The sequence below is a fragment of the Gekko japonicus genome, unplaced genomic scaffold (genome assembly GCF_001447785.1).
Source record: "Gekko japonicus isolate JY-2015 unplaced genomic scaffold, Gekko_japonicus_V1.1 scaffold133, whole genome shotgun sequence".
In the NCBI taxonomy this organism is placed as follows: domain Eukaryota; kingdom Metazoa; phylum Chordata; class Lepidosauria; order Squamata; family Gekkonidae; genus Gekko; species Gekko japonicus.
Window position 1 is genome coordinate 262,920 of NW_015171506.1, and position 9,982 is coordinate 272,901.

A 9,982-nucleotide genomic window follows, 5' to 3' on the forward strand; every position below is an offset into this window, starting at 1 on the left:
TGACACCCCCTCCTCTGTTACAGTGCAGGATTTCAACACTGAGATTAAAAACAACAACAACAACATAAAATTTCTGGGTCAGTCCAAAGGTCCTATTTGCCATAAGGGCCAACCAGAGTTCCCCTGAAGACCTCAAAGCAGGGGGGTCTTGTTGCTGTCTCCCAGAATCTTCACTGCCGAGGGTTGTAATTTGGGTTGTCAGCTCTGAACTGGGAAATACCTGGAGATTCTGGGGGTGGAGGCAGAAGAGGACAGAGTTTGGAGAGGGGAGAGACTTCAATGGGGTTCAATGGGGTTTAATCCCAGAGAGTCCACCTTCCAAAGCAGCCATTCTCTCCAGGTGAACAGATACTGAGTTTGCTACGCAAGGAGGGCAGGATATAAATTGAATAAAATAAATACCTATTGCCTGGAGATCAGTTGTAAGAGTGGGAGGTCTCCAGCCATTACCTGGAGGTTGGCCACCCTGGCATAATGTCACACCGCCGCTGCCAGTCAGATGAAAGGCGAGCGGCATCGATCTGCCTGCCAGTGGGGGAGTCTCGCCACACTGCACCATCTGGAGCGGGCGCGCCAAGGAAGGAGGAGGTGGCCCGCGACTGCTGGCTGCAACTAACAATCCGCAGTGGAGCCGGAGGCGACCTGACCCCACCCCAGGGCCTCTGCCCACAGAGTTCCGACTTCTCCCCCCCTTCCCAGATGGACCCGGCCTGCTGGGCTTGGCGCACCAGCGGGCTCCGTTCCCTCGTGCAGCCTTGCCGCCGGCTGGGTTGGGTTGGACTGGGGAGCCACTGTGTCTCTTTCAGGGGCAGGGTCAAGTCGCCTCCGGCTCCACTGCGGCTTGCTAGTTTTGGTCTGCAGTCGCGGGCCTCCCGTGTGGAGCCGCCACCGCCTCCCCATTCCTCGGCCTGCCCGCTCCAGATAGCGCAGCGTGGCGAGACTCCCCCACTGGTAGGCAGATCGATGCCGCTCGCCTTTCATCTGAGTTGTGGCGCTTGGGGGAGGGGAGGAAGAGGAGGAGGCTTTTGGCGGGGGGTGCAGTTTGGCGCCCCTAAGCACGAGGCAGAGTAGCTGGCACTACTTTAGATATGAATGAGATAGACCCATGAAAAACAGATATGGCTGGTACCATCACATGTAATGTTTTCTTTCAGCAAAGGGAGACTAATGTAGCCAGGGCAATTTGCAAAGCGTAAAGAACTTTCAGAGACAGGAATATCGTTTCCCCTTGAAATTCATCACTAGAAGATTTTTAAACAAATTAACTGTTTTGATGTTGCAATTTGATCTTCGACGTGGTCTCTGTGCTTCACACCCATGGGATCTAGTGCGCACACGCTGGATCGATCGGCATTGTAGCAAGCTCTTTAACGGATTTTCGCGCCCAGACCTCGGGCATGCGCAGGAACCTCACCGCACATGCCCAGAGGGGTGGGCGTGGACATCCCGCCAGTTCCTTTCTTACCACCGTGTTGGAAAGACCTCTTCCTCGTCAGTCTGATCGGTTCACTTTTTTGGCTATTTGCCTCACGGCTCTTTGGATTTTTCCTCACTTTGGCTGCGGTCACACGCAACATTAGCCACGCAAGAGATACAGAAGACAGGCGGAGTTTCCGGGCGCGATCTCACCAGCACATCTGGGAAGCGTAGCGCTTCCGTGGCACAACCGAGGCTTCCTGCCGAAAACGCGCAGCAAAAAACTAGTACCTTGGAGGTACTAGTTTCCGGAAACTGCGGCGCAAGGGCGGGCGTCTGATCGCGTTTCCGGTGGCATCCGGCGCCTGCCCATGTCCCCTTGCGGAAAAGGTTTTTTTCCCCCCCAAGTCTCTGTGGTTGCGCACACGCACCCAACGGAGCATGCGCATTCGTAGTGTACACAAAAAAAGAAAACCAGTTCGCCGCGCCGCACGCTTCTTCGTTGCGCGCAGGCGTGTGATGTGATCGACACCTCTCCCTAACCACGGAAGCTCCACGGTACCTCTACAGAACCTCCACAGGAGGTCTGATCGCTTAACTGCGTGTTAGTTTGCCCCGGGGCAAACAGCCACGCTTCCCCACCGCAGTTTCCTGCCCGTGTGACCGGGGCCATAATTATCTTTTCTTTAGTGTTTCTTTGTTCTTAAAAAAAACTTTTTTAAAAAAACTTTATTTTCCACTGAGGGGGAAGTTGCCGGTTTACCTCAGTTTGGCCTTCGGGCTACCCCCACCCCACCCCTTCTTTCTTCTTCGCTGTTTATTTTTATGGAGAAGAAGTGGGGCTTTTTTAACCGGTGCAAGGGTTGTGGTAGTAAACTTGCTCCACCTGACTGCCATACCCTCTGTATTTTTTGTCTGGGGGAATCTCACCGACCTGAGTCCTGTCGGCACTGTGCTCGGTTTTCGAACCAGACGAGAAAAAATCGAGCAGCGCGCCTGAAAGTGGTGCTCCTTGAGGCGGCGTTACATCCTCCGTCAATCATGGAGTCCAAGAGGCCTTCAACATCGATGGCTCTGGCATCAAGGCCTTCCTCCGATATCGCTCAACCGACTTCGTAACCACCGCCATCGAAGGCGCAATCCGCCGCTTCCACGCTGATAAAAAAGAAGTCCAAGCCAAGTAAGGAGCATAAGTCACCAAAAAAAGGGTTCCTCTAAGCCCCTGAAAGCAGCAAAGAAGCAAAGAAGGGGAAGGTAGCGGTGCCTGCACTGGGTGATACCCCTAAAGTGCCTCCCGCTTCTACAGTTGTATCAATACCGGAAGCCCAAGCCCCTCCACCGATACCAACCATTCAACTTTTGGACTCCCCTATACACCAAGTGGAACGTCCTTACTCCGATATTGAGATGGTAGAGCTCCTAAGTAATCAGATGGATGCAGAGCCTTCTCCATCTCCTTCCCCGTCGTCGACATCGACGGTATCGGAGGCTCCCGACATCGATTCGCGTCAGAATTGACATATTTACAGCAGCACGCAGTGTCACCCTCCATGTCTGCATATTCAATCTGTTGATATCGATGACCGAGATTATAGAGAATGCTCTCAAAGGCAGACCGCCGCTTTGTCTCCAAGACATCCACGGTCCAGAAGTCGATCCCCTCGAGTCTTTTTACCCCCCCCCCCACCGTTGTCCTGGGATCAACGACAATTTAGGTATCTTTATGGGGGTTATCTACCATCCATGCCATGGTTGACTCGGGCGGGCTATTCCGACTGGGATCGTTATTCGTCCCACTCTGCCCACAGATCATGGTCGCCCTACAAGTCGAGACTTTCAGCATCTTTGTCTTGTCCTCCTGCCGACGACCCTTCCCACCATAATCTGGAACCTAGTCATCCTCCCAATCCCCAAGTTGTACCACCAAAATCCTTAACCAGTCAAACTCAGGCCACTCCGGTACAAATGCCAGACCACACCTCCCCTGACCACAAGTCTCCTAACCAGGCTGCCGCTGAGGATCTTCCCATATCCCCATCTGACAATCTCACAGCATATACGAACCTCGTCAGGAGAATGGCCTATTCTCTAGGCCTCTCTGTCGTCTAACAACACCCGCAGGTGACAGATGCAGTTTTCGATATCGTGCAGCTGGATACCTCCACTACTTTGGCATTGTCTATGTCTACAGTTCTTTTACAAGCCGCGAAAGTTCCCTGGGAAAAGCCTTCATCAGCCCCAGTGTCGACAAGACGCCTGGATCACATGTACAGAGTCCTGGAAACTGGAGCTGAATTTTTATTTTCCCACCCTCAACCAAACTCGATGGTTGTAACATCATCCTCCAAATCCAAAAGAACACACTCTGCACCTTCTGACAGGGAAAGTAAGAAATTGGATGCCTTTGGCAGACGATTCTACTCCACGGGAGCGTTGGGAGTAAAAACCACTAATTACTTAGCCTGCATGAGCAGGTATCAATACACTTTGTGGGAAAGATTTTCTGAAATCCTAACTCATCTTCCAGAAGATAAGCTTCAGGCAGCTAGGATTATTCAAAAGGAAGGCATGGTGTTGGCAAAACAGCAGATCAATACGTCAAAACATGCCCTAGACGCGTCCTCAAGGACTATGGCCTCTGCAATAGCTCTGCGGAGACATTCCTGGCTCCGTAATACCAATCTCCTTCAAGATACTGGGCCTTATGTCGAAGACCTCTCGTTTGATGGCCTCGGTCTCTTCAACAGCACTACCGATTCCAAGATATGGATAAGAGCATAAAGGCTTCTCGTGCTTTAGGAGTGTCATCCTCCGCGAGACAACAATACCGTCCCCGCGCTTGGTCGAGGCCCTGGCAAAAGCGTACCCCAAGTCGTCAGTCTCCTGACAGACAATGGAGACCACGTACGTCTTCAGGAGGCCAAAAACCCACCTTCCAAAAACCTAGGTTTGGATCCAGGCAACAATCTTCCCGCACCAAACATGCGAAATCCTCCAAACAGGGTCAGCTCAAACCCATCTGTTTCCTTTTCTTCACGCCTGGCATCATATCACCACGGACAACTGGGTGCTGTCCATCATGTCCCGAGGCTACCATATCCAATTCCAACAGAACCCCATTACATTGGTCTTCGTCACCACACCCCCTTCCCAACCTCTCCTAGAAGAAGTGTCCGTCCTTCTACATAAGGGAGCCATCGAGCCCTCCAAACAGGGTTTTGACTTCCCTTCCACCGAGTCAGCTCAAACCCATCTGTTTCCTTTTCTTCACGCCTGGCATCATATCACCACGGACAACTGGGTGCTGTCCATCATGTCCCGAGGCTACCATATCCAATTCCAACAGAACCCCATTACATTGGTCTTCGTCACCACACCCCCTTCCCAACCTCTCCTAGAAGAAGTGTCCGTCCTTTTACATAAGGGAGCCATTGAGCCGGTACCACCATGTCTCCACGGGAAGGGATTCTACTCCCACTATTTTACAGTTCCAAAACAGGATGGAGGTGTTTGACCCATATTAGATCTAAGGGCTCTGAACCACTTTGTTACCTACCACCGCTTCCGCACGGTGTCCTTACAACAGATTATGCCGCTTCTTCAGAAGCACGTCTCGATGGCCACCCTCGACCTCCAAGACGCATACTTCCACCTCACCATCCACCCCTCCCACCGCCAATACCTACGCTTTGCAATTGGTCAACAGCATTATCAATATGCAGCCCTGCCATTCAGCCTGTCAAGTGCCCCAAGAGTCTTTACAATGATTGTGGTTGCAGCTTTCCTCCGTCTCAGGGGTATCTCCATCTACCCCTATATCGACGATTGGCTCCTGGTAGCGCCTTCAAAGAACGCCCTGGTCTCAAACATCACCGAGACGTTGGCACTATTAGAAAATCTAGGCCTACAGGTCAACCACGACAAGTCTCAATTGCGCCCAGTCCAAAGAATACAGTACATCGGTGCGATACTGGATTCCAAGACATGCATGGCTTACCTGGTACAAGACAGAGCGGCATACATCCTTTCCTTAACCAATGTCGTCCGTACCCAGCCTTCAGTCACAGCTTTCCAAATTCAGAGACTCCTCGGCCTTATGGCCGCAACTACGTTGGTCCTCGTCTTCGCCAGACTAAAGATGTGTCGTCTACAACTGTGGTTTATCTGCAAGTATGACCCAACAAAAAACGCACATACTGTCCTCCTAACCCCTCCTCCCAACCTACGAGACTCTTTACTTTGGTGGACTGTCCCTTCCAATCTCTTCCAGGGAGCGCCTTTCCATCGTCCATCACCCCAAATTACCTTGACCATGGATGCTTCCCTGTCGGGCTGGTATGCACATATGATGGGACTTTGTGTCGGAGGCAAGTGGAACACCCACGAACAAGGTCGGCACATAAACATCCTGGAATTGCTAGCAATACAGTTCGCTATCACGAGCTTCCTACCAATGATCAAAGGGAAATGTGTTACGGTCCTCACAGACAATACCACTACACTCAGCTATATCAACAAACAAGGAGGCACGATCTCCCTACGTCTCTGCAACCTTGCCATCCAGATATGGGACCTTTGTATCGCTCACGATGTCTTCTTGATAGCCACGCACATCCCAGGACGCCTGAATGTGCAGGCAGACTATCTAAGTTGAGTAGGCCTCAGTCTCCACGTGTGGGAAATGAACCCAATCTACCTCCTCCCACTCTTCCGCAAGTGTCGGAGGCAAGTGGAACACTCACGAACAAAGACAACACATAAACTTCCTGGAACTGCTTGCAATACAGTTCACTGTCACGAGTTTCCTACCAATGCTCGAGAGGAAATGTGTTACGGTCCTCACAGACAACACCACTGCACTCAGTTATGTCAACAAGCAGGGAGGCACGGTCTCCCTACGCCTTTGCAACCTTGCCATTCAGTTATGGGACCTTTACATCGCCCACGACGTCTTCCTGGTAGCCACGCACATTCCAGGGCACATGAATGTGCAGACAGACCATCTAAGTCGAGCAGGACTCAGCCTCCACGAGTGGGAAATGAACCCAACATACCTTCTCCCACTCTTCTACAGGTGGGGAGTTTCCCAAGTCGATGTTTTTGCCACCAGGGCGAACAAAAAAAGCCCTCTGTTCTGTAGCCGAGGAGCCAGGGACCCACAGTCTCTAGGGGACGGTCTCCTCTACCCGTGGTCCAGGGAACTTCTCTATCTCTTCCCTCTGCTACGCCTGCTCCTGAGAGTAGTACGCAAAACCATCAGCGACGGAGCGGACTGCATCTTAATAATCCCATGGTGGCCGAGACAACCGTGGTTTTCGACCACCCTCGATTTATCGGCGGGAATATACCACCAATTCCCTCTGGCACAGGACCTCCTCTTCCTGTCCGACTCCCCTCTCCTACATCACGACGTACCTCGCTTGAAATTGACAGCGTGGAGAATAATGTCAACGGGTTTTCCACCCAAGTAGCTAACGTCCTGCTAAACACCAGAAAGCCTACTATGTGAAAGTCCTACTATTACAAATGGCAAAGGTTTTGTTCTTCCCTGGGTGATGATGCCCCTCGAGCCACCTCCGCAGGTCTCGAGAAAGTTTTCAAATTCCTCCTGTCCCTCGCTGACTCGGGACTTTCCCACTCATTGTTAAGAGTTTATTTGGCCGCAATTTCGGCCTACCATGTTCAAGTTGACGGATGCACAATGTTTTTGCATCCGCTTTCAAAACGTTTTTTAAAAGGTTTATTGCATCTCTACCCTCCTGTCAAAACTCCTGTCGTTCCCTGGGACCTTCCTCTAGTTCTTTGTCAGCTCACGAGGAAACCCTTTGAGCCACTCGCAACTTGCGACCTGAAATTCCTGTCATGGAAGACGGCCTTTCTGGTTGCTGTCACCTCTGTGAGGCGAGTTGGAGAAATACTGGCTTTCAGACATGGCACGCCTTACTTGTCCTTTTTGCCAGACGGTGTCCGCCTTGTCCCTGACATCTCGTTCCTGCCAAAGGTAGTGTCAGAGTTCCACCTATAGGCAGAGGTCTTCCTCCCAGATTTCTTCCCTGCTCCAACATCTTCAGAGGACAGACTGTTACACACATTAGATGTGAAACGTGCGCTCCTGTTCTACCTGAACAGAACCCATCCAATGAGACGTGACTCCCAGCTGTTCGTCTCGTACGCACCATCAAGGCTGGGGACTCACATCATGGCTCAGCGCCTCTCAAGGTGGATTGCGGGTCTCATCCGCCTCTGCTACCTGATTGCCAAACAGCCATTGCCTGGCCCGATCAAGGCCCATTCAACTCGAGCTGTTGCAGCTTCCACTGCCTTCCTCCAGGGAATTCCCCTGACGGACATTTGCAAAGCCACTACGTGGGCCACGCCTAACACCTTCATAAGGCACTACGCCCTAGACGTCCGCAAAAACTCTAATACCAACATGGGACGTCGAATTCTATCTTCGGCTATGCAGTAAAAGACCTGCCAGCACCCTCCTCCAGGTAGGCCACTGCTCGCTAATCTCCCATGGGTGTGAAGCACAGAGACCACGTCGAAGATAAACAGGTTGCTTACCTGTAACTGGTGATCTTCAAGTGGTCATCTGTGCATTCACACCACCCGCCCTCCTTCCCTGCTGCTGTCAGCTTCTACATTTTCAATAGGGGTTGATTCGTGGCGGTTTGAAGGAACTGGCGGGATGTCCGTGCCCACTCCTCTGGGCAAACGCGGTGGGGTTCCTGCGCATGCCCGAGGTTTGGGCGCGAAAATCCGTTAAAGAGCTTGCTACAATGCCGATTGATCCAGCGCATGCGCACTAGATCCCATGGGTGTGAATGCACAGATGACCACTTGAAGATCACCAGTTACAGGTAAGCAACCTGTTTTTCTCTTGCCTCCCTGTTTTTACATCAGTTAGTAGCATCAGAACTTATTTTTAAGAAAACAGACAAAGCAGGCTAATAGAAAGCAAGATAAGATCAAATAAGATAAATATTTGTTTTCAGAGCTGGTGTATTGTAAAAAATGATCTCTGTCTGACTGTAGTTATATGAAAGGTATTTTAAATGCTTTAGTTAAAATAACATTTTGATGTGCATTATTTGGCAAAAACGCTTTCTTGTAGGTTTACTGTGATTATCATGGTCATTCTCGCAAGAAGAATGTGTTCATGTATGGCTGCAGTATCAAGGAAACAATGTGGCACACAAATGTTAGTGCAGCTTCTTGTGATCTGATTGAAGACTTAAGTTACAGGGTGAGCTTTTTTGTTTTACTATGCTTCTGTGCGTCTTGACTCAAACTGTAACAGTAGCTTTATAATTCATATTTAGATTTTGCTTAATCGTTAAATTGCATTCACTGCGTAATATGTTCAGTAGCTTGAATATCAAATACTACTATGTTCTTGCACAAATTCTACTCTTTTCAATGGAATCTGTGCAGAAAAAAATGTTCCCTAACAAAAGAATAGTGTTCAGCAGGAGGAGCCATAGCTAAAATGATGGAGTAGTGTGTTATTTTCATGCTGTAGGTCCCATATTCAATCCCCAGTTTAAAATGTAAAGAATCTTGCTTAGCAAAGCTGGCATAAGATCCCTGCCCAATAGTTAAGAGAGCTGCAGGTGGTTGGAGAAGACAAATGCTGGGCCAGGTAAGCTAATGGTTTAATTCTGTATGTCAGTCTCCTTTATTCTGTGAGGGATTATGATATCATAGAGAGGAGAAAAAATGTTAAAAAGCTAAGCCTAGAAAACTAGTCTGAAAATATTCACAAATAGTTATTTATCAGTTAGTGTTGCTGTAATTTAGTTTTGCAGTAGTGTTGGTCTTCATCTAGCTATGAATGGAACTGGTAGCCAACTCCTCTGGGGAGTTCTCTGCAGAGGCAGTGGCTATTTTATTATTTATTTATTTGTTAGATTTATACCCCGCTCTCCAGGGCCGGATTTAGACTTGCTGAGGCCCTAAGATATACAAAACCCAGAGGCCCCCTACTGTTTTAAATTATATCAGCTGGTCTCAAAATTTTTTAAAATATATACACCTTTTTAATATTTGAAATCACTTTTTATATTGTGTTCTTATTCGAGGCCCCAGCAGATTGCGAGACCCGAAGCTGTAGCTTATTTAGCTTATGTGTAAATCCGGCACTGCCGCCCTCCCCAGCAGGCTCAGGGTAGCTACAACAAAGGCAATTGCCATAACAACAGTTAAAACATCATAAAACAATCATTACACAATAAAAACAATCATTAAGTAAAGTGCGGTGCTCTTGATGTTGAAATGTTTTTCTCAGTCCAAGATGGGTTCATTCATTAACCTAACCTGACAGCATGCATTCTTTGGTTACCTAGGCGTCTGGGCGTCTGCCCAGGGCCGGCTCACCTCCAGATCTAGTCCACCGTCAGAGATGGCAGCTCAGTGGTGGTACAGTGGCGGCGGCGGCTCCTATACAAAGACCTGGCGGAAGAGCTCCGTCTTGCCAGGTCCCGCAGGGCCCGAATCTGTTCTGGGAGCTCGTTCCACCAGACAGGAGCTGCCGCCGAAAAAGCCCTGGCCCTGGTTGCAGCCA

General features: G+C 49.8%; 1 protein-coding gene across 2 annotated transcripts in view; it reads left to right on the forward strand.

Moving 5' to 3' along the window:
- Positions 1–9,982, forward strand: part of AGTPBP1 (ATP/GTP binding protein 1) — a 146,244-nt gene that overhangs the window by 121,691 nt on the left and 14,571 nt on the right. For both annotated transcript variants that reach the window (XM_015419280.1, XM_015419279.1), the window contains exon 23: positions 8,534–8,665. In XM_015419280.1, the coding sequence (XP_015274766.1) occupies positions 8,534–8,665 (132 nt within the window). The remainder of the gene's footprint in view (positions 1–8,533; positions 8,666–9,982) is intronic.